The sequence below is a fragment of the Rhinolophus ferrumequinum genome, chromosome 11, assembly GCF_004115265.2.
Source record: "Rhinolophus ferrumequinum isolate MPI-CBG mRhiFer1 chromosome 11, mRhiFer1_v1.p, whole genome shotgun sequence".
Lineage (NCBI taxonomy): Eukaryota > Metazoa > Chordata > Mammalia > Chiroptera > Rhinolophidae > Rhinolophus > Rhinolophus ferrumequinum.
In genome coordinates this window covers 45,888,869-45,914,263 of record NC_046294.1, presented here as the reverse complement: position 1 = coordinate 45,914,263, position 25,395 = coordinate 45,888,869, and the positions used below count along the sequence as shown (strand labels likewise).

The 25,395-nt window shown below is 39.7% G+C and overlaps 2 protein-coding genes across 2 annotated transcripts in view; both read left to right on the top strand.

The window, feature by feature from the left end:
• The window catches only part of LOC117029704 (E3 ubiquitin-protein ligase TRIM22-like), a 40,097-nt gene extending 30,920 nt beyond the window's left edge, over positions 1-9,177 (top strand). Inside the window, 4 exon segments of the mRNA XM_033118909.1 lie at positions 4,417-4,439; positions 5,675-5,775; positions 6,071-6,097; positions 6,356-9,177. Of these exon segments, the coding sequence (XP_032974800.1) occupies positions 4,417-4,439; positions 5,675-5,775; positions 6,071-6,097; positions 6,356-6,951 (747 nt within the window). The 3' untranslated portion in view covers positions 6,952-9,177.
• Positions 9,178-16,322: 7,145 nt separating this feature from the next.
• LOC117029703 (E3 ubiquitin-protein ligase TRIM22-like) overlaps positions 16,323-25,395 on the top strand; it is a 33,272-nt gene continuing 24,199 nt past the window's right edge. The window contains 4 exon segments of the mRNA XM_033118908.1: positions 16,323-16,436; positions 21,109-21,334; positions 21,337-21,587; positions 24,733-24,755. Coding sequence (XP_032974799.1) covers positions 21,169-21,334; positions 21,337-21,587; positions 24,733-24,755 — 440 coding nt within the window. The 5' untranslated portion in view covers positions 16,323-16,436; positions 21,109-21,168.

Below are 25,395 nucleotides of genomic sequence, written 5' to 3'. Positions count from 1 at the left end.
TTTCTACATAACGAATCATGCTATCTGTGAATAAATACAACTGTACTTATTTTCCAATCTGGACATTTAAATCTCTTTCATTTTCCTCTCCTTTTTCTTTTCCTTACGTTGCTTTTCAAGTTTTCCTCATATGATCTAACCAATTCTTATTTTTTCTCTTCATCTTTCTCTATTTCATGTTTATGAATGTGACATTTTTGCCCTTCAAAACGAGGCAGGTAGAAATAATGCTTGGTCATTCAGGGATAACCAAGTGAAATCTGAGAATGACACTAACTCAGGAGAAGTATAAGCTCAGAAACAGCACACCAAGGAGGTCATTTGAGGTCAACAAACCAGTTATTCCTGGCGCCAGATAAATTACTGAATATTTTATTTATTCTGTTGGGCACAGTGTACCCCCCATCTTTTCTACCAAGCCTTTTTGATTTTGTATTTGGTCATTGGAAATAAACACAAAACTGAGTAATTTGTAAATTATTCCCTGTATTTGTTGGGCTACAAGTGGAAGGTGTGAGTGAGGCAGTTCTTACACAATCATTTATTCTATGCTGAGATTCAGACTTTGTTTTTAATTTCAAGCTTGAATTCTTGATGACTTTTCATATAGTTGTTTGTCTAGCTTTTAGTAATGAGTTATAGGACTGTGAAATTTCAACTACAGTTGTAAGGAGAGACTCCCTCCATTTTGCTATGAAATCCAGGTTTTCTACTCCAAGCTGAACATAGTGCGAGCAAAGACAGAGGATGAAAGCAAAGTATGACTTATGATTGGGACTGAGGAAGAGCTAGAGACTGAGGAACCAGTCATAGAAAGGTCAAATGGTAAACTTCCTACCTGAGTATGATACAAAACAACACTTTAGATGTCTGTTCATTGGAATGCAGATTAGGGATAGGGGCCAATTGCCCATTTTGAATTAACTCTGTGATAATGTCCAAATGTTAACAAATAAACTAAACTCTTGGATACAAACTTGAGATTCAAAATCTGTAGGACTGGGAGAGACCTCTAGTTTTAGTGACTTTTTCATATATTGGCAATAAGAAAGCAAAATCACAACTTTTTTTTAAAGATTTTATTGGGGATGGGGAACAGGACTTTATTGGGGAACAGTGTGTACTTCCAGGACTTTTTTCCAAGTCAAGTTGTTGTCCTTTCAATCTTAGTTGTGGAGGGTGCCATTCAGCTTCAAGTTGTTGTCCTTTCAGTCTTAGTTGTGGAGGGCGCAGCTCAGCTCCAGGTCCAGTTGCCGTTATTAGTTGCAGGGGCGCAGCCCACCGTCCCTTGTGGGTTTCGAGGAATCGAACTGGCAGCCTTGTGGTTGAGAGCCCACTGGCCCATGTGGGAATTGAACCGGCAGCCTTCTGAGTTAGGAGCACGGAGCTCCAACTGCCTGACTCACCAGGCCGGCCCCAAAATCACAACATGTTAAGGAAGTACTTGGGGAAGATAAATCACAATCCTGGGAAATGGTGGCTTGTGATTGATTGTTCCATCCATGAATCAATATATACACTTTATATGCAACCTGGAAAAGTGTACCTATTGGAAAGGTAGAGTTACGTAGTTGATGATATCTACAGTTTTCCTCTTAGGTCATGGACCACTACTGACAAAAATAGATCTGGCGAAGCCATGTGGGCCAATCAACAAACACTTTGAGTTTATGTTACTCTTCTTCAAATTGTTGTAACTTGTTATGATATATGTGATGGGCTTCTGGTCTTTATCCTCCACAACTTTGCCAACTGGGAATTCAGATGACAGTTTCCCTGTTACCAGGACTATTTTTTGGCATCATTTGGAATGGACCATTTTATCATATATCTATTGGTTGCTGGGCAAACCACGAGGTGCTACTTTTGAACTGATAAGAATGAAAATGTTAAAAATGTTGAATTTGAAATTAGTTTTGAATATTAGATGAGAGTTTAGATCTTCCACCCTTGGAAAGAGTTCTCGTCCATTTCTTTTAGCTCATTTACAGAGATATAATTCACATCTCCTATAATTTATTTGTGTAATGTATAAAATTCCATGGTACTTATTATGTTACATTATTAAAATTTTAAACAATTGGGGTAGAACATATAACAAAATTTATCATTTTAACCAATTGTAAGTGTATATTTAGGGGCATTAACTATATCCACAATGTTGTGCAAAAATCACCACTACCTATTTCTATTTTTTCATCACCCCAACAGAAACTCTGTAACCTTTAAACAGTAACTCTCGATTCGATTTCCCCCTGATCTCATTTTCTAGTAATTGCTAATCTACTTTCTGTCTATATGAATTTGCCTAATTCTAGGTACCTCTGTAATATAAGTGGCATCATACCATGTTGGTCCTTTTGTGTCTGGCCTATTTTATTTAGCATAATGTTTTCAAGGTTCATTCATGTTGTAGTATGTATCAGAACTTCATTCCTTTTTATGGCTGAATAATATTCCATCGTATGTATATACCACATTTTGTTTCTCTAGTCATCTGTTGATGGACACAGCTTGTTTCCACCTTTTGGCTCTTGTGAATAATGCTGCAATGAACATTGGCATAAAAATATCTGTTTGAGTCTCTGCTTTCAATTCTTTTGGATATATACCTCAGAGTGGAATTGCTGGATTATAATGGTAACTGTTTAGCTTTCTGAGGATCCACCAAAGTTTTCCTTAGTTTCGTTTTATATTCATACAAGCAAAGTGTGAGGGTTCTAGTTTTTCCATATCCTCCTCACCTATACTTGTTATTTTTCGTGAGGATTTATTTTTTTCTTTTTGCTATCCTACGGGGTATTGATTGGTTGGTATCTCGTTGTGGTTTTGATTTGCATTTTAATAATGACCAATAATGTTGAGCATCTTTTCAAGTTATATTAGCTGTTTGTACATCTTCTTTGGAGAAATGGCTATTCAAATCCTTTCCCCATGTTTTGAATTCAATTGTTTATTTTTTGTTGTTGAGTTTTAGAAGTTTTGTTTTAGTATGTTCTGGATATTAATACCTTATCAGATATGTGATTTGAAAATATTTTCTCCCTTTTTGTGTATTGTCTGTTCAGTCTCTTCATGGTGTCCTTTGGTGCACACTTTTAATTTTGGTGAGGTCCAATTAAGTTTTTTTTGTTGTTGTTCCCTGTGCTTTTTTATCCTACCCGTGAACTCATTACCAAATTGTGTGTTACGAAGATTATTCCCTATGGTGTCTTCTAAAAGCTTTATAGTTTTATATCTGAAGTTTAGATCTTTAATATATTAATATTTTGTTATAATTTGTATAAGATGGAAATCATCCATTTTTAATATTATTGTAACTGTTGTATTATATTGAGCCATTTTGGAAATAATTTGGTAAAAGGGTTAAGGAGATGGTGGTCATCTAACTAGTGGCCAAGTCTTTGTTGATATAAAGTGATTAGAATAGAGAGGGGGAAACCAAATATATTGGTACATTTGTGTTAAAAAAAATAAGGCAAATACTGCTATGATGGGGAAAAGAAGATAGCTAAAAGAAGTTAAGGGTATGGATTAGACTGTCTTAATACGATATTGGAATTCAGGTAAGATATAGTTTGAGACAGTGACAGAGTGGATATTGATACCATTCTAGACAATGGAATGTGAATAGTTGGGAAACAGTACATTGCATTTTAGGCCTTCTCTGCTGCTGGTTCCTGTAGCTTATTTCATACTTCAAAATTCATGAGGCCCTCTATGAGTAGTGTGTAGGAGGTGTATAAAGTGAGTACAGGGAGGCCAGAGAAAAGTTTGCTTCAAGTGCTGGTTTGCTTGTTCCTGCAGCAAAAGAAAGTATACTTCTTGAAGACCATAATTATTAATTATTCATCTTTGATTCCCCAGTGCCTGGAATGATGTCAGACAAATGGAAGATTTCAACTTTATTTGTCTCTAGAATAAATAAAAGCATAAAAGTTAAGGAGGTCTTGTCATGAATGTATATTAAAGAAATAGTAAGTCTCTTCTCTTCTTTTAAATATGTTCCATCTCCAGATCCTCGGAGCATTTTTCTCACGTCCTCACATGAGTCTTCTAGGATGGTTGATCTGGGTCTTACCTCTAAATTTTGTCTGCCATACTCTGACCATCTATTTATTCACACCCTATCAAGAGATACTAAGGGTGTGAAGAGGAAGGTGATAAAACTTTGTAAGGTAGGAGGGATTATCACCCTTTCAAGGATTGCCAGATCAAATATGATGTGTAGTTAAATTTGAATGTCAGATAAATGACACATTATTTTTCAGTAGTAGAGTATCTCAAATATTGTAGTGGTCATGCTAATTCTAAAACATATTTGTTATTGATTCAAAATTAAATTTTAACCTGCCAATTTTATTTTCTCAATCTGGCAACCTTCTACTTGACTCATGTTTTCTCTTTTCTCCCCAGGATGTGATTAACGTCATCAGAAGGTACGTATGCGAGACCAGGTATGGTCCTTTTTGTGTGTGTGAAGACAGAATGATAGCCACAAGAGTAATCTTGGAATCAATCTGGGCTTTTAAAAATTGACGGACATGGGAAATTTGAGCATTACACCACTGTTTCCAATTGCTGAGCACACATGAAACTTTTTACTGATAGGAGAATTGGGTGGTGGGAGGTCACAGATTTAGACTCAATAGAAGCATTAAAAATTAGGGGTTGCAGTATCAGAGCTCAATGACTTCAATCATTCTAGTCAAACCTTAGTCTCTACCTTAGCATTTATTTCTATAATACTTCATAGGTGTCTGTCTTGTCACAGGAAGGATCTTGTTCTCTTTATCTGTCAGGCCCCCAAATTTTCCAGGAGAGCATCCCCTTTACATTTTTTTCCCTCCCTGAGAATGGAAGAAACAAGGTCTTTCTAGGTGGTGTTCTTTGGATTTCTAAGTAAATAAAATAAATAAATAAATAAAAATAAACTGATGTCTTGGCGAATAGTGGCTTTGGTCCTGGTGCCAATAATTAATCTCTTTTTGCTTACATACTTTAGCAGCTTGTAGGGAAAATGACTTTCTTTGGGTAAAGTTGCCTACCCACACAGTCTTCCCAAGCACATGAAATTCAGACGACTATTAATTTTGATATCCTTTCCCACATTTTGTTATGTTTCCCCAGATAATGTGCCCTCATGTTAGTCTCAGCATCTGTACTGAGGTGAAAGGCTTTGGAGACTGTTCAGACTTCAGTACAGGAGCCCCACACTTGATAACCTAAAACTCTCAGTAGCCATGTTCTAGAGCCTCTCCACTGAATGACAATCTGTCTGGGAACCCACACATCTGTCCCGTCCCTGGAAAACCACTGAGATGGCAGTGACTTCTCTAGAGGCATCAAACACCTTTCATAGGTACCATTATTTCATCTAATATTGTATTATTTTTAAGAGCTTGAGAGCATGGGGTTTATTTTTCCATTTTAAAAGGAAAAGCCCGAGCTTCTTTGAGGAGAAGATCTTCCCAAGGTCACACAGAGGGTAAACAGAAAGTTAGACATGAGGACATTTCTTCTGGTTGCACTTTCAGGGCTCTCACCTCTCCCTTCCTCAGGCTCTTCAATGAAAAGGATTCGAGTGCATCAATGAAGTGAAAGGTGAGGGAGACAGTGGTCTTGTAGAGACACAAGGTCAGAAGCGTGGGTGGTCAGTTTTTGTCTTTTCTAGGAGTGAGAGCTGGACCTGGAAGAAGCCAAAAATTGTTTCCACGAAACTGAAGAGTGCCTTCCAAGCTCCAGATCTGAGCAGGATACTACAAGAGTTTAAAGGTGAGGGGAGACAGGTGAGGGTGCGAGCATAGGGTTCGTATAGCATCAGAGCAAAAGGAGGCAGTGGATGCTGCTTCTAGGTGAAGACAAAAGATAGGAGGTAGGCCTGACAAGGAGAGATATATACCCTATGCTGAAGATGTGATCATACCTAAGGGGGAATGGCCAGGCGTCCTCTCATTCACCAGTTGATAGCCTCACAAGGCTTCCCTCCTTTCTCCCCACTAGAGGGAAAAGATAAGTGTCAGTGTTTCCTCCTTTTCTTCTAACATCAATGAAACTTTTGTCATTTCAGAGCTGACAGAAGTCCAAAGCTACTGGGGTAAGAAGTTACAGTGTCTTCAAATCACCATGTTTTCAAACATGGTGTTTTCAAAATCACCCTTTTCAGAAGTGTCCCATGATCTTAGTTTCATGTGTCTCTCCCAAACACGCATACATACAAGAGTTCCTAAGTGTTCTACTCATCTCTGACCCTTTAACTCGAGCTTCTCCCAGTCAATTCCCAATATCCTCCTCACAGTGTCACAAAACATGCATGTCCTGTATAATTTACCTAACTGTGTAATTCTTCCTACAGTGGACTTCATGCTGAATCCAGTGAACGCTCTTTCGGGTGTTGTCGTTTCTGCAGATCACAGACAAGTGACAGTTGGGAACAGTTTTATGTTTAGAAATGTATATCCATGCAACTTTTCTGCTTTTGATGTCTTGGGTTGCCAAAATTTCTCCTCAGGGAAATATTACTGGGAGGTAGATGTGTCTCAGAAGATAGCCTGGATCCTGGGGGTATACAGTAACACAAGTGACCTCAATAGAAAAAGGAGCTCTGGGTTTGTTTTTAACCCACACATAAATTATCTAAATGTTTACTACAGATTCAGACCTGACAATGGCTACTGGGTTGTAGGATTACAGAATGAATCTGAGTACAATGCCTTTGAGGACTCTTCCACCTCTGATCCCAAGGTCTTGACTCTTTCCATGGCTGTGCCTCCCTGTCGTGTTGGGGTTTTCCTAGACTATGAAGCAGGCACTGTCTCGTTTTTTAATGTCACAAACCACGGGTCACTCATCTACAAGTTCTCTAAATGTCGCTTTTCTCAGGCTGCTTATCCATATTTCAATCCTTGGAACTGTCCATCTCCCATGACTCTGTGCCAGCCAAACTCCTGAACCTTCTCGTTCCCTCACCCACTTGTAGTGCCTCTTATCCCAAGTGTCATCTCCTGCACCTGAGCTCATCTGTACCATTCATACCGTCTCTTTCTTGCTGTCTCCCTTTAGAACTTTTACTCATCCTTGGGATGTACACTGTTTCTGGTTTGAATTAGGAGAGGGGCTTATTTACCCATTTTTGTTTTCTCAAAGAAAGACATCAGAGTCCCTCCTAAAGACAGAGCTGTATTGGTATGGTAGCATCTGTGCCCTTCCATTTATCCATATTTTTCTTTATCACTGACCTGAGGAGACGCGGTAAAACCTGTCTTCCACCATCCATGATCCTGAGACAGTTCATAATAATCCCTGTCCACCAACAACAACTAAGGAGTCTTTGAGTGTACGTGTGTTTTTGCCTAAAATATAACATGTTCATTAGAGAGTCAAGAAAAGAAAAACAAAAATAATATATGTACCCAGAGTGAAAATTCTGTGTTCAGAGTGTTTGAGTTCAAATCCTCTTTTATAAGCTATGTAATGATGAATGAATTCTGGGTTTCTTTTTACCAAAGTAGAAATTGAGCTTTAAAACTGTGCCTAACTCTTAAGATCAATGTCTGCAACTGTCACTCAATATAAAGTACTTACTCAAGTGTCCTGCACAATATAATAAATATTTGCTGTATTGATTACCGAAAAGTATAAGCTGTGTCAGTGTCCTATACAACAGATTCATGCCCTTGAGAGGAACAGTAAATGATTTTACTAAAGTCTCATTTTTTGAGTTCCCAGGCGCTGCTGTCAAGACCACTCCAGTTTCAGGTTTGTTTTATAGAACTTTTAAAACTGAGGCTGGAACTGTTTTCAAGGCCCTTTTTTCGGGAATGGGTCAGAAAACTGCAACAGTATGAGTTTCCAAAATCTGACCAGCAGAGGGAGCCATGTCTTACAAAGAGCAGCCTTTTGTTGTTCAGGACTTTACCTTGAGTTTGCCACCATATACACATACCATCTCACACACTTCTCTTTTTTAATCATTTTTAAATTATGATGAGGAATAGACTTACTCAGGATAGCAAAGGAACAAACTTTTCTTAGAGAAGCATACATTATAAATTAGGGCCAATCACTGCATAGAGCCCATATCAAGATATCGATGGGTCATACCTTATCTCAGGGGAATGAGAAAGAAAGTACTTGGCCTGGGAAAGGAAGGCAGATACACACGTAAAGACTCATAGTTACACACATAAATTATGTGTATAAATATACATAGAGAGAGTATGTTTATCCCAGTTAATCTTGAATAATATAAGAAGAAGAATAATATAAGACCTGAAAATGGCTACTGGGTTGTAGGATTACAGAATGAATCTGAGTACAATGCCTTTGAGGACTCTTCCACCTCTGATCCCAAGGTCTTGACTCTTTCCATGGCTGTTCCTCCCTGGCGTGTTGGGGTTTTCCTAGACTATGAAGCAGGCACTGTCTCGTTTTTTAATGTCACAAACCACAGGTCACTCATCTACAATTCCTATCAGATAGTTAAACGTATATATAAACTTATGAGGTGTTTCCAATATCCCACAGCTAATGAATGGAGGAGGTAGGATTAGAACTGGGTCTGTGTTTCTCTAGCACAGGTGCCCTTTCTGGAGTGCATGCCTCCCAAAAAGGTAAGAGCCAGATACCCCAGGATGTGGGTTAGGAGGGAGAATCCAGGAGATGTAATCTGCAGAAGGAGCCAGGAGCATCATGGGAAAATCTTGGGTGTCAAAAGGTATAGACTGATGTGTTCAATCCATGTAGCCTTGAGTGATATAGGAGCAGCTCATGGTATTGGCTGGCACCATGTTGAGCTTCTTCGTGATCAAGGAGCTCTTGCAGGTGACATACAGGTGAATACTGGGGACAGTTAAGAGCCTGAACTTTGAAATGAGATAGAATATCATTATCATGATGTTGCTATTCACTGGCCCTTATTAAATAAAATGTAATTGGATTAAGTTTCTCATCAGAAATAAACATACTAGAACTTACCTGATAGTGATATAGAGGAATTAAATAATAGAATGTTTGCAATAACTTCCTCATTTCCTAGCACTTAAATACTGATCCAGATTGGTGTTAATTAATTTTCACTGTGATTTTAATAATGAATGTTAACAATAAATATTTGTACTTCAAATATTAATACCTTTGTTATGGTTTGAAATAGAATAAGTCGATTAAGTAATCACCGATTATTTTTAAATTTCATGTTTTTGTAAAATAAATATTTGCTTTTTTTAATCTTCAAATTTATTTTATCTTATAGGTAAATAATTTTCTGAGTATGCAATTCTAGGTTGTTATTTATTTCTCTAAACATTCTTTTTGAATTTGTTATTTAATAGTCTACTATCAATTAAATTGTCCTTTTTTATTGTGGTAAAAACACTTACCATGAGGTCCAACCTTGTAAATATTTAAGGTGTTACAGTTCAACAGGTGTAAACTTTCAGGCATACAAGATGAATAAGTTCTATAGATATACTGTACAACATTCTGCCTACAGTTAACTTATATTGTTATTATGCGCATAATAAATATTTCTTTATCATAAAAGAAAGTCTTATCTTCTTCATCGCTACCTAGTCTTTTATTTTAAGTACTGGAATGAATAGCCTCTTTAATCTAAGTGAATATACTAGATGAAAATTGATTTGATGTTCTTGTCTATTTCCACAGTAATTCTCTTTCATTAGAGAGCCTTTTCTCTGTGTGCCAAGACAAATCTCCATTTTTCAGGTGCTGATTCACATTATGACTTACAGTGATAGAGGCAGGGTCAGGAGTTCTGCATGAGCTCCCTCAGGTTTGGCATAAGTCAGTGTTTCCTTTTCCTGGTCAGCCTCTCTTTTTCCAGGGAGATGGAAGGCTACAGTTGTCCTCAGGAGTGAGTAAAGCCTGTTTTCCTCCAGGGAGGCAACAGGGTGAATGCTGCAGCAATGAGTGTTCCTGCAGCACATGGTGTTGTCCCCATGCCTTCTGGCATTTTCATTTCCAACTTTCCCAAACTATTGATGAGTCGAGAAGCTGACAGAAAAAGAAATATTTGGCTACTTGACCAAACAGTGTCTTCTCTGGATTCTTGTCTTCACAAGATATTCTTCAGTTCTCCATTTCTGAGTGGCCTGTGGTGGGAGAGGGATTCTAAGATAAATACATCCAGTCTCTCTCTCTCCCTCTCTCTCTCTCTCCTCTCTCAGATACTGGGGGAACCTGATTCTTTCCATATTCCCTTTGATTTCTGCTTTGCTGTCACCCTATTGCTGTGATGGCCGAGGCCATACGTCATTAAGAAAAATCTGTATTCTATGGAATTATACAACAGGTACTCTCCAAGGATATCCATGGGTTTTTGTTCCCTGGAATTTCAAGTCTCCAGTTCAGAATGTGAAACAAGTTACGGAAAAAGTACTTGAGTTAGCAAACACAAAGGAGAAAGTTCTTCACACTGAGAGATCTTTAAACAAAACACAGCAGCCTCTGCCCCCAAACAAAGCCCTCTCTTCACAAGAGTATGAAGCCTGTAAGTAGCTTCCACTTGCATTGCTGCTCCTCAGAAAATGTCCTCAGAAGGGATTCTGGACTCCTAGTACAAGTTCATTGAGCATCAAGTTGGGTTTTCTCATGATGCAAGTTTTCCCCTCTCACCTCTGAACCTCGTAGTGACAAATACCCCGTCCTATATGTCTGGGACCTTTAGGATAGTGCTGGGCCATTAATTTGTGAGATGGGTATCCACGATACAAATATGAGGGGAGAGGTTCAGCAGAAATTGAGGAATAAACAGGCTTCATCCTGTAGGTTGATCCATGGACATTGAACAGACACTGGTACTTAGAGCTCTCACTAAAGGTGACCGGAAGTTCTAAATTTTGGGGACCTGAGATCCCAGTTGGGATAGAGACACATGATCCGCTCTTAAGGATATCAGATTGCAGTGATCATCCATTTTGCCCATCCTGATTCCTAATCTCTCCATATTGTCCCTCCCAGGACCCTCCCAGTCCTGGTGATTTATCTTTTCACATAGGGATGGAAAGTGAGACATTGTTGATCTCCTCAGGGTAGTTTGTTTTTACATTATGTTAAAAGAATGTTTAAATTTAATTATCTAATTATTCACTAAATATGATGCTAACTCTAGTTTCTTCCTTATTTCTTTTTCATGAGATTGATATCCCTAATTTATTATTACCATGAATAGGTACTATATTTTGTTATAAGCTTTTCTGCATGTATTGAAACCACCATGCGATTTTTACCCTTTTGTTTCTTGTTTAAATCAACTCCTTTATAGTTCTATTATTGTTGTATTTTTAGTAGTTTTTCTGTGGTATAAGCTTATGCTATTTCCTTTATAATTTTTACAGATGATTGAGGACCTGTTCATTATTTTTATATTTGTTAATTTTTATGAATCTACTTTTCATTTCACATCATCTTTCTTTTGTGATCCTGAATTTCTTTTAAGAAAACCCTGGATTTATTTCTTGAGTGATTGTAGTTTTTAGTTTTAGTATTTCAATTGAAAAGAAAAATATTTCTATGTATTTTCTGTCATTTCCTATTTGGTCATTATATAAGCATATTTTCTTTTGCATCTTTCACCTTAGATATAATAGCTTCTGTGAAGTCCTTGTATATTAAATACAACATCTGGATTATTTCACAGTTGGTCTCCATTGACTTCCCTTTCTCCTGAATAGGGTCATATTTTCTACTTTTTTCATACGTTGAATAATTTTAGATTGTATCTAAAATTCTCCCTGGGGAATTGTGAATATATGTAGAGATTCTGTTTATTTCTCTGAATAATATCATTGTGTTTTGTTTTGTGTTTTCAGGCAGTTAACTTGGTTGAACTCAAGTTCTATCTGCTCCCCTGCATTTTGCAGGAGCTGCAATTTGTGATTAGTTCCATTAGCCCTATTTAGACTGCTCGTCATCTGTATCAAGCATTTGTAGTTCAGAGATTTGATCAGACATTTTATGTACAATTTGGGATTTCTTCCTCTGGATACTCTTTTAAAGATACTCTCTTACCACTTTTTAGCTCCTGTGGAAGCTCTAAATTATTCTTTTTCTTCAAGTGAGTAAGTCTGAATGTTGTTAACTGAGTTATAACTGTCCACCCATGGCTGATTGAGGTCTTTCTTCAAATAAAAGTCACAAAACTAGGACCCATTCCCAATAGTGTTCCCTTCTTCCAAGTATCTATTACACGGTAGATTCTGACTGCTTTTGTCACTCTCTGGGGCCTTCACATTTAGTTTCCTTCCTTCCTTCCTTCCTTCCTTCCTTCCTTCCTTCCTTCCTTCCTTCCTTCCTTTCTTCCTTCGTCTCTTTGACACATTTGTGCAATGTTTATAATGTTGGTCTGTCAGTTAAAGGTACTGTTTTATTGAAATATCTCCATTAGTGGAAATCTCCATTAGTGGAAATAGAAACCAACTTTTGCTTTCTTTGCATCTTCTTAGCTGCAAAATTGAATTACTGGATTTTATGATCTCTCATTATATAAATTGCCAGACTTTGTTTAAAGTGGTTGTACCCTTTTGTAGTCCCACACACTTCCAGAAGAGGACAATGAACATATGAAATATGGTGGTTAATGTAAAGATATTTAGAATAGATGTAGTTTTAGGTATATTATATGATTGAAAGTAGAGGGTATTGAAGAGTTCAGAGTGTGACTGTGCTTGTGTGACAAGCACCGCATAGGGGTATTGACTGCAATGTTCAAAAGTTATGAGCCCCTTATCCAAGACACTCTTCTCTGTCTAACACTTTTTTCTTTTTTCAATCCTTCCACAGCTACAGTACCCTTTTTCTGCTCTCGCTTTAAATCTCTGAACTGACCCCACATCCTTGGTTGATATCTTGGGACTCTTTTATGAAGCAAAGGATTTCAAACTGAGAGCATGAGATCCTGTCAAGAAACCTGAAAACTTAAGCCAGTATGAAATACGAATTCAACATGCTTCTCTCACTACACGGAATTTTACACCAGAGCTGACCATGCTGGCATGTTCCATATTCCTTGTTATCATGTTCTGGGTGACAGGGGAAAATGAACCCTCCCATGGGCTCAGTATTTTCACTCCAGCCATTATATCTCCTGCTTAGAGAGAAACCTGATGATATAGCTTTGCTTTTGGCCCATGGATTCTTAACATTTTCCCATTTGAGAACATCTTGGGGCAAAGTAAAAGTTAAAATGAAATTGAAGTGTGGTAGTGGAAACAGTAAACACCAATGTGATGAAGCCTTAGGAAGAAATCAGGAGATAGGAAAAATTGTTGGTTATAATTTATCAAGAGAACCATATATAATAACACCAGACGAACAGCTAAATTTCATTTTGTGATACAGCAACTATATTTGCAGCAGGAACAGTATAATAGAAGCATGATTTATCCTCCATATGTTCAATCAGTTAAAATTGTATTTATCTCAATGTATCTATCAGTCCTTAGATGCAATACCTTCTAATAGAGCTAAGGCAACAAACAAAATAGAACAAGTCTCTGCCTGATTTCATGAAACTTAAATTTGTGGAAGCATGGTGGTGCTGGTGTGAAGGTTACTGTCATATGGGGTGTCATGTGGGGTGTCCTGCGGGGGACCCTGTTTGCTGCGCTATGTGTCAGGCAAGGCGTCCGGAGGGGTCTGTGGTCCTTCTCTCCACATAAGAACGCAGGATATGGTGAGGCCACAAAGTAACGCCCCCGGAGACATAGATGGGGGAGTCATACCACTATATTCTCGCTGGCGGCATCCGTCTCTGCAATCCGCGCTTGCTAGCTCAGCCACCATCTTCTTGCTAGCCCCCATTTAGTGCTAGCATAGCCATGGCAATTATATTAGTGGCCAATGGCTCACTGGTTACAGCTGACAGCCAACTAGCCACAGCTGATGGCCATCCAATCACAGTTGATGGCCATTTACTACCCTAGTGAGCACCTTTCCCTGTGAGGCTAGGAGCGGGAGGAGCACATCGTAACAATTTCCATAAGGGGAACCTTTGCAACTTTCAGTAAAAGCAAATGAGACGCTAACTTGGTATTAACAATCTGAAAAGATGTCATAAGTGGCATGATATCAAGATTCTGAGAGCCATGAGAAAAGTGAGCTCAAGTGGGGGCCTCGTTATTTAACCACTTCTCCTCCTATTAAACACATGGCTCTACCCCAGTCTGTAGACTCACTCAGAGGGTACATACACTCAAACCTCTCTCTCTCTTTTTTTACTCTAGCTTTTCCTTCTCAAACCGGATTTTACTGGATTAATGTTGACTCTGTGCATTATCACTTCTACAACATTTTCCTTGTACCCTTACCTCTCCCAAGTCCTTTTTAGACACACATCTTTTGAAATGGCACGTTCACTTGAGTCATTATCATTGTCACAGTTCAGCTGTGCCACTTAACCCAGGATTTTAGAATTCTTTCATACTGTACGAGCCACAGTTCTCCAGCGAAAAAGACTCAATATTTTATATATATATAATATACATATTATATAGATGTACACACACACACACACACACACACACACAAGGTCTGACAATTAAGTTTGTGAAGTTGTTGCAAGGATGTTGCTAACCTTTTTTTGATATCAGAGGGATTATTCATTATGAATTTGTACCAACTGGACAAACAGTTAACCAAGTTTACCATTTGGAAGGGCTGAAAAGGCTGTGTGAATAAAATTGACGACATGAACTTTTCGTCAACAATTCATGACTCTTGCATCACAACAATGCACCAGCTCACACGGCACTGTCTGTGAGGGAGTTTTTAGCCAGTAAACAAATAACTGTACTGGAACACCCTCCCTACTCACCTGATCTAGCCCCCAATGACTTCTTTCTTTACCTGAAATTAAAGGAAATATTGAAAAGAAGACATTTTGATGATATTCAGGACATCAAGGGTAATACAACGACAGCTCTGATGGCCATTCCAGAAAATGAGTTCCAAAATTGCTTTGAAGGGTGGACTAGGCACTGGCGTCACTGCATAGCTTCCCAAGGGGAGTACTTTGAAGGTGACCATAGCGATATTCAGCAATGAGGTGTGTAGCACTTTTTCTAGGATGAGTTCGCAAACTTAATTATCCAACCTCGTGTGTGTGTGTGTGTGTGTGTGTGTGAATATATATATATGTGTGTGTTTATATATATATATATATATATATACATACATACATATGTATGTGTATATATATATGTACATATATATACCCTTCATATATGTGAAGGAGATTTATTATGAGGAACTGGCTCATGTGATTATGAAGATTGAATAGTTCAAGGCCTTGCCTGTACAAGCCCAGAGTCCCAGGAAAGCTGTGGTGTAATTTAGTCTAAGTTTAAAAACTTGAGAACCTGGGTAGTCAATGGTATAAATCCTAGTCCAAGGGCAAGAGAAAACCTACATCCCAGCTCAGGTAGGCAGGCCAGGAGCAAAAAGAAAACATTCTTTCTGTTTCTGCCTCTGTTCTATGCAGGCCCTCAAGAGATTGGATGATGCCCTAGAACATTAGGAAGGACAATGTGTTTTATTGAGTCCACAGTTCCTGCTAATGTCACCTGGAAACAACACACTCACAGACACACCCAGAAATTATGTTTAATCTGGGAAATTTGTGGCCAGTTGAAGAGATACATAAAATTAACCGTCACAATTACTTTTCCATTTCATTTGTATTGTGTTAGGACTATAGAGATTATATATTAAATAGTATTAGATGACATTGTCTAACAAATGACACTTCATGGATTTTCATCTTTATAGTCTCTTTAGGAACTGTCACTTTGGTCATATTGAATACAGGTTCTGAGAGTCAGCATCAAGGTGCTACCACTCTGTCAGAGCTCCTTTGCCTCAGTACCTGAGGTAATTGCAGATTTGGGTAGCCATCCCCTCTCACATCACCTAATGTCCCTTAGTTGGTGGACAAACACAGAAGACATCTACCAGTATTGCTGCCTCAGGTGAACCTTGGGTGTAGGTCCCCACTGTGGTATTATTCCCTTCTCAAGACATCTCATTTTAAGGCAACGAGACAGGTGGATGTGTGTGAAATTACACTGCTTGGGTAAGCCAAGTTCACCAAACCATGTGTACATTGAAGAGCCCTGAGAACAGCTTCCAAGAGCAGAACTGAGATAGGATTAAGAATGGAGTCACTGGCCCTGCTGTTACAGGCACAAAAGCCTTGAAATTTCCCAGGGCCCCTATGTGAAGGCCTCCCATTGGTCCATAGTGTTTCTACTTTCCTGGCCCACCCCCAAGAATTTAGCTTTCGTTTTCACTCTGTTGCTCTGGTTCCATGGTGGAGATCAGTCAGGTGCCTGGCTTGGGGAGTGAATCCTGACCGAGTCTGCACCTCAGGCTGGAGCTGCAGGACAAGTATATGGGACTTGTTCCTTGGCAGATGGGAGGTGAGTTTCCCTGTGCTCCCTGGGCAGTGTCTGGGCTGTGATAGCCTGGCAAGACTGTGTCTTCCGTGGTTTGAGAGCCTGGGCCTAGAAGTGTACCACCCCCACCCCAGGCTCTAGGGCCAGGCGCTAAGTGGAGTCCACTGTGAGTGCTGCCCAGGCCCAAAGGCTGTGGCGGGACGCTAGTGGCAGGAGTGGCTCTGGTAGAGCCGCGAGGGTGGCCCACGGGTGGTGGCCCTGGGAGCGCGGGCACTGCCCTGTCAGCTCTGGAGGCACAGCTGCAGCTCTGGAACGGTGTGCCATTAGCGGCGCTGGCAGGTTAGGGCAGAGGCAACAATGGAGCCAGGCAGCCTGGAGCAGGCAAGGTAGGGGATGAAGCAGCCATGGAGCCCCCTAAGTCTGTGTCAACGAAAAAACATCCAGCCTAAGAGAAAGCTTATAAGAGTTTATTTGAGCCAAACTGACGACAATTTCCGGGAAGCAAAGTCTCAACGGATTGAGAAAATGCTCTGGAAAATGGCCATTTTGCAACTTACTTTATACATTAGAATCAAAAGAGGAAGGATGCATGAGATCTATTGGTTGTAGGTTAAGGGCATGAGAGAAAGCAAAGCAGGGAATCTCTGGGTTTGGATGAAAAACAAAATGGAGAGACACACACTTCTTTTACATTGGAGGGTACAGGATAGTTAATAGCATTTTACAGCACAGAGGGATGGTATTTGGGGAACAAGATAACAATGAGAGATTTTGTAGTTTCCTGCTCTGGTGTGGTGGTTTCTGACCCTTGGGGGGTCCGAAAAAGGGATTACTCTGATATTCCAAGGGCATGTTATTTTAGATGCAAAAAGACAACAGACAGGCTCACTTAAGGTAAAGATTGACCTTTGTCAAAAAGCTACAGGCCAAGGATGTGAATTCCTGGCATAGCCCACCTTAGTTAGGAATTTTTTGTTCACGCCATCCTATGTGGTTACTTTCAGTCTCCTGAGCTTGTCAGGTTTAACAGGTGGCCCCTTCATCGTCCACATCTGTTTCCAGTGCAAGTTCAACACGCTTCCTTCCACTCTGGCAGAAGATGGGTCTCCTTCATAAGTGGTGTAGGCACTTCTCAAACTTCTGCTTTTGCACGGGGTTCTTGATGTCCTTTAAGTCCTGTGTATGAGCCCTCTAAGAGAGGAGCCTCCATTTCCTATAACCCTAAGGTTCTGGGCAGCTTAGGTAGGAGTGGGGACATCCTCCCAGTGTGACCCAGGCTCTCTGCACTTTCCTCTCCTGTGTCCTGTGGCAGCAGCTTTGGCCTTAGCTGTTTATAGCTCCACTGTGAAAATAAATTCCACAGCCCCAAGGCAGGATGCATACTGTGGTCCTCCCTCCCATATAGTCTCCTAAAACATCTCAGCATTAATTGGACCCTAAATGGGATAAGAAGTAATTGGAGGCCCCAGCCCCATGTTTGGATTACAGCTTGAGGCATAAACAGGGGTAGACATCATTTAATATTTACCCCTGATAAAATGTCTACCTCTGATCTTGTTGTTCATCAGAACCTGATCTGGACCAGAGTCTCTACAGCCAGGGGCGAACTGCATATGGTCTCTGGGCTCTTTTCAGTATCTGGACCATTAGCTGGATTACAGTTCCAGTTCTCCTTCTGCCTCATTCCTTATCAGGTTCCCTTCAAGTGTGATGAACATGGCACCAGTGGACATTGTCAGTAGGTCTGAATTAATCTCCATGCACAGCCTTTATAGCTTTTCCTTCCCTAGCACAGAACAAAGGGAAAACTTATTGTCTCACACTGGAGATCTTTCTTTTATCATCCAACTTTGGCAACCATCAGGACATTAATATCTACTGAGACCTTTCTTGTCTTTGTTTGCCTCATAGTCCCATTTACCTAGTATTCCTGATAGAGCTCCGGAGCCTAGACTATGGCCACATGGCCATATTGAGTTCAGGTGGGAGAATGAGCATCACTGTGCTACCGCTCTGCGATATCCCCTCTGACTGACAGCAGCATCATTTCCCGTTTGGATGGTCATTCCCATCCACACAAACCCTTTAAGACATAAACTGCCAGGGTCTCTCAGCTTAGCTAAGGATACAGGACAGTATGTCAACCTGGCTGCCTCAGGGGCGCATTCAGTGATGTTCTTCACAGTGGTATAGGTAGTACTGTACCCTTGTTATCTCAGGTTTTTAAGAAGCCAGACTAAGTGGATGTGTGAAACTATCATACCTTATGGAAGCCTAGAGCTACAGTGGGCTGATTGCCTGGTGAAATCCCCTAAGTACAACTTCCAGGGGCTTAAAAGAGACACCCTCGGTTATAAGAGTCACAATCCCTGTGTGAAAAATGAGGCCTCAGCTTACTAGCTGGTGTTTGAGGTCTATATAAAGTCTTCCTAGAGCATATGCACTTTACATGAGGCCATTTTTGCTATCAGTAATGTGGCTTTGCAAGGCAGCTGACCTTCTACTTAATTATAACTCAGTATGTTTCCCAGAACACAAAAACAAAAAAGCCAATTTACTGGAAGAGTAAGCCAGTGTTAACCTTTATAGGAAGAAAGAACTGAGGCCTGATGTTGACCCTTTGTTCCCAGGTATCTAATGGAACTGCTAAGCTTTTCTTTTTACATTCTCTAATCTCACTCTCATCCCCTGCTCTCCATTTCCTTCACACCTTTTCTGAAAGCTCTCATCATCTCTCCCCTGGGCAACTGTGCATTGGAAAGACCCTACTGATCTTTCCAATTCTACATGGGATCCACCTAACAACATTTCACAGCCTAAGGGCAGAGCTAGGTATGTCCTCTCCTCCTTCCTGAGGGGAACTCATGAATAATTTGGGAAACAGTCCCTGATATTACATAATTTGGGAAGCACCGTATATCATGGTCACTGCATGCTCTTGTGATACTAAAGACCCAGCAGTGTACTGCATTCCAGAAACACTGGCATTTTAAACTCGGACAAAGTTATACGTCTTCCATGAACAGGTCATTTCCTTTACCTAATATATTTTTTCCTCTCCGCTATGCCATATTACCTTCATCTTTTTAAATTTTAGTTCAATCTTTATTATTTCAAATGGAATTATTGGACAACCTTTGTCTGCCCCCCCAATGATTGGATTTTTCAACAGCATGTATGTCTCTCTAGCAGTGTTTTTCACATTTGCTCTTTCATATACATATGTCTGATTATTTAATTTACTATTACTTTCCAGGTCAATGTCAGGGTCATAGTAGTTTAAACTCTGTTTAGGCTCATCTTTGTGTTTATACATCTTAGTTAACTGGCTAGCATATAATTCATTGTCATTAAAAAATTAATTCAATATTCTTGCCTAATATTTTGAGACTTCTTTCCCAAGACTGATATTCATTTCATCTGTGTTTCAATTTTTCAGATATGTGAACTTGTTGGTCCTGTGAGTATATTTATACTGTCTCCCTCTACAACCCACAGACATATATATACTGTCTCCCTCTCCAACCCACAGACATACATACATACATTCAAACTCCTACCAACAGCCTTGGCCGAGGTGAATTTCACCTTCTATAAACACAAGAATCCCCAGAACCTCCTCGCTGTCCTGGAGCTCCTCACTTTTACATCCCTCATTGCTCTGGATGTTAATAGGATCCATGAAGTCATGTCTCTTTTTGTTGTTAACTCAGTGGGGTAGGTGCAGACCCGTGAAGGTGGACCCTGAATAGAATACATTAGGTTCATCCCAACGATGTCTATTGAAGATATGTTACCTGTGTAAGTCACTCACTATTCCTATGTTCACATCTGATAAAGGGTTTGCCCTTGACATATACACAAACACATTGTCATATATTATGTCATGATAATAAGGGAACTCATTTCAAACGTACACCAAGGAATGGCAATGGTTATACTCTAAATAAGCAAATCAGAAGAGGTCTTTCCGGTAAGAACTTTTAAGGAGAGAATTTCGTAAAGTATAAGAGTGAGTCCTACTGAGAGCAGAGGAAGCTTTGCATGCTGAGAGAAGAGTAGGTATAAAAGCCCAGACACATAGGTGCTTTGGTGCTTTTAACATTGAAGGTGTGTTTTGGGCATGGGAAAGAAAGCAGGAGCTATATTGGGTGAAACACTATTTTAGTAGAAAAGGCCTCAGGTCATCCTTTTGTTCAGTAAAAGTAAAGGGAAATAACCATTGCACAGATAAAAATGAAATTTGTCATGTCATATGAACTAAAAGTAAAGTATTTAAAATTTTTGTGAAAAGTCCTTTCCTTTTGTTTTTCTCTACCTTTTCTTTTTTGTCCTTCAGAATTTGTTCTTGGCAGAACTGAAACTCGTAAGGAAGGTCTGTACTAGCTTACGTATGGCCCGTGAACACTTAAAATGTGACTAAGGCACGTGAGGAATTCTTTGTTTTATTCAATTTTAATTAATTTAAAATAGCCACTTGTGTGTAGTGGCTACCCTACTGGATATCACAGTGTAGACACTCAATATTATTTGTTGAATAAGTGAATAGATGAGTGAATAAATGAATGTAAAATATGTATTAAGTCTGAAAAAAAAAAGAATTTGTTCTTGGCCCATCCTTCATTTCTACACAGTTAGTATCATTTTATTCCTTCCTTTCTTACTCTTCCCCCTTTTAACCTTTCCAATCATGCAGGGATCTGTGAGCAAGAGGAGCCTCAGAATCGGGACAGGTAGGAGCAGGGGAGCAGCTGCGATGGCTTCCGGAATCCTGCTGCACATACAGGAGGAGCTCACCTGCCCCATCTGCCTGGAGCTCCTGACAGAACCCCTGAGCCTGGACTGTGGCCACAGCTTCTGCAAAGCCTGCATCACTGCAAACAACAAGGAGCCTGTGATCGCCCAAGGAGAGAGCCACTGCTCAGTTGCAGAGTCACCTACCAGTCTGGGGACCTACGGCCCCATCAGTTTGTAGCCACCATAGTGGAGAGGCTCAGGGAGGTCAAACTGAACCCAGAGGAGGGGCAAAAGAGAGATCTCTGTGTGCGCCATGGAGAGAAACTCCAGCTCTTCTGTAAGGAGGATGAGAAGGTCATTTGCTGGCTTTGCGAGCGGTCTCAGGAGCACCGTGGTCACCACACATTCCTCATAGAGGACGTTGCCCAGGAGTACCAGGTAAGAGAACTGCATGGAGGAAAGACAGGGCAGGCTGGGAAATCTCTACTTTATATTTGACTCTAAATATCTTGTCACCATAGACTTCAGTTCCGTGATCACTTTTCTCCCTATGCTCACCTTCAAGGCCTGAGGGCCATTTCTGTGTATTCCATCCAATCATAAAAGGAGAAGCCTACAGAACAGACTCTTAACCAGAAGTTGATATTTTTGTACCTTGTGTTAAATAAATGGAGGTTTGGTGTCCAAGCAGTGCTGTCATTTCCCCTGTGAACAGGGATAATGGTAATGGGGTGGATTGAGATATATGTTCTTTCCTTGCTGCAGGATCATCAGGTTTCTGGTAGGACAGAGAGAATCCGTCTTCTCCTGAAGAGGAGAAGGTGACTTCTGTTACCTGAGTTAAAGAACACAATTCACCACCTCAGGATTTCTTCCAATTCTTTATCTCGGTGTCTGTAAACTAGTCTCTTCAAGGATCAGCCTGATTTCTTCCCCATCAATCTCTGTTCCTATGCTGAGAAAGCCCATGGTTTGACTCTGATGTGATTTCTCTCTCATAGGAGAAGCTCAAGGTAGCTCTGGAGAGACTGAGGAAGGAGAAGAAGGAACAATGGCACCAGCTGGCACTTTAGTTCCCTCTCTGCCCTTGCCATGAAGTCAGACAATTCAGATTTTCCCCATATGTTTCTGGCACTTTACGAGCTTGTCTACAGCTCATAGGACAAGTGTTTGTGAGAAAGTGACACTCAGCTAGGGCCCTTTAAGGGGATGCTAGGATCTACCGCAGCCCTCCATCTCACCTGGACTGAGTCTCTAGTGATTTTCCCAGCTAGCTGGTGTGGGACTTCTCTTCTTCGTCCTAGTGGTCCCAGTTGGGGAATCCAGTGTGGGGCTGGGACACCTCGTTCCTCAGGGAGTACCTCCGCAATTCAGACATCCCTCTTGGTAAATAACTGCCCCATGTAGGTATGGGACTATGTATGTCATGTCTTCACTCCGCCCAATAGTTTTGACATGGTTTCTTCTTTTCTTTTCTTTCTTTCTTTATTTATAAATTTTTTCTTTAGTTGGAAATCAGCCACGGTCATTGGTTACATATTGCTTTAATGGCACAATGGCATAGTTGATTCTTTTAAGGAGGGTGCAGCTCCCCGTGGCCCATGAGGAGATTGAACTGGCAACCTTGGTGTTATCAGCACCACGTTCTAACCTTTCGAGCTAATCAGTCACTCCCAGTGGCTTCTTTATATCCTTATTTATAGAAGTTCTGTTCAGCTCATCTTCAGGTGGTTTTCTAGGGTGGTTGTTCTATAATTTAGTGGTAGTTTTGATGTAGTCATGTGAAGAGATGAGCACAGTGTTTATGTACACTGCCATCCTATCCAGAAGTTTATCATTTTACTTCTGTTAGTTGTGTCTTTGAATCCAAAATATGCCTCTTGTAAATAGTAAGAATTGAATCTTGCTTTTAATCTAGTCTAACAATCTCTGCCTTTTAACTGGTGCATCAAGACAGTAACAGTTAATGTAATTATTGATGTCGCTCTTTTAAATTTATTGTTGTTACTTGTCTCTATGCCATCTGCAATTTTCATTGTTCTCTTTCTCATTGACTAGCTTCTTTTGAGTTAAACAGATAATTTGTAGTATAAAATTTTAAGTTTTTCTATTTTCTTACTGTCTTTTTTTAGATAATTTGTGGTGGTTGCTCTTTTGATTACAATATGAATCTTATCCTATCATTATCTACTTCGGATTAGTACTAACTTGAGTTCAGTAAAATATAGAAACTAACCGCTAGCATTGCTGTACATTCTTACAGCAATGAAAGCACAGTGATACTTTTAACATAGGCACATGATCCAATGAAGGCCAATGACATGTAGTCCTCAGAATTTTTTCATATAACTGGGAATAGTTCTCTTTTCTTCTGATGTTTATATGAGGAATTTATGTTTCCTTCATGAACTGAGGATAAAGTCAATGTAGTGGGAATAAACACAGTTTGGAAAATGACACAGACCAGCTCCTGATGACAGTATCTGATCCTCAAAATTAAGCTTTGATTAAAGTTACAAATGTCCCCAAATTCATTTTCTCGATCTAATCTATTTTAACTGTTTTTTGTCATACACAACAAAAAAGTTCTCACACAGAGAGAAAAACAATATATATTTTTTGCCTGTATAGACCCAGTGGTTTGCCTAGTTTTTGGTGTCATGGAGGAAGTAAGTCTGAGGTAAAGGAGACTATATACTATCTGTGGAAACAAATAAATCTCTGATGATTAAGATCTGATGGCTAAAAACTGTTAACAATGTGCACTAAACTGGCTTAGTAAAGTAAACGTAAATATTGTAGATTTTAGGACAGTGATCAAGTGGATATTGGTAACATGGACAAAGGGCTATGAGGGAAGAGACAGTTTGGTTGGTGAAGAGTAAGGTACAGATGAGACATCATAAGTTACCGGTTCCTGTGGCTTCCTTACTGAGGAAAATATTAACCTGCATTTAAGAGACAAAATTTTGTAAAGATAAAAACTTGGAAGTCCATTGCACATATATGTGTGTGTTGAATTTAAGAGAGTGATGAGGTCACTTATGGACAGTGTACTAAATGAGGCAAGACTTCAGGTATGCCTACATTAATACATTTTGCCTGTACCCTCAGCAGAAGTCATGTAAATTTCTTGAGGTATATTGTATCTATTTACGCATCTTTGATTCTCCAAATATTGGCATAATGCTTGACAAGTAATAGTCAAGCATTAATAGTCAATTATTTAATATGGCATTTTTGTTGAATAAACAGACGCTTAATTATTCATATCATCTCATGACGAGTCTTATGAAATTGGGGAATATATTATGGCCCTCATATTTTCTTCATAAATATGTCCCACCTCCAGGTACTAGAAGCCTCATGCTTCCACAAGGGTCAAAGTTGTTTCTACATTTTAGGAAACCTAACAACCTCACATGCGTCTTCTGGAATGATTGGTCTATGACTTTACTTTTTGGCTCTGCTCCTTAGGACCAGCTCTATTTCAACCACATCAGGGGGTGGTGGGGATATGATGAAGCCTTGTAAGTGGGGAGCGCCTATTACTTCTTGATTCGTGTTTTTCATTTCTCCCTAGGATGTGAATGGCATCATGGAAAGGTATGTGTGGAATACCAGTGCTGTGAAAAGAGGTTTGAAGCCATTAGAGTTGTCTGGTAGTTAATTAGAATAAATAATCACTCAGGGCAGTACAATTTGGGTGTAGTTTTATCTTAAATTTCTGTTCACAAATCATGGTTTGACTGTTCTATAACTATTACGAATGTACAGATTCTGTAGTAGGTATTTGGGTGGGGGAAAGTTGCAGAGTTTGGGTCAGTAGCAGTTAGGGATAATGTGTTGCCATATCAGATTCCTGTACCTTCATAAATTTTATTTACCCAACGTGCCTGTATCAAACTCAGGTTCTCATATTTCAAAGCTCCTGTATCGTGGGTAGGTTTGTCCTCTTTACCTGCCAAGCATTCAGAATTGGAAACTACTCCTTTATATTTAAGTTTCTACCCTGGGAATAGAGGAGACCAGGGCCTTCTATATTGTTCTCTTCATTTGCCAAAACCAGACTTGAATCTCAAGTAATATTATGGCCCTGGTATAAACAACTGATCCACTTTGGTCATGTACTTTTGAAGCCAGAATGGAAGGGCAGCGTCTTTGTATCTAAAGTACTACACCTACTTGTCTGCGTGAAACTCTTTAAACACATGAACATCAGATTACTATTAGTATGCTATTCATA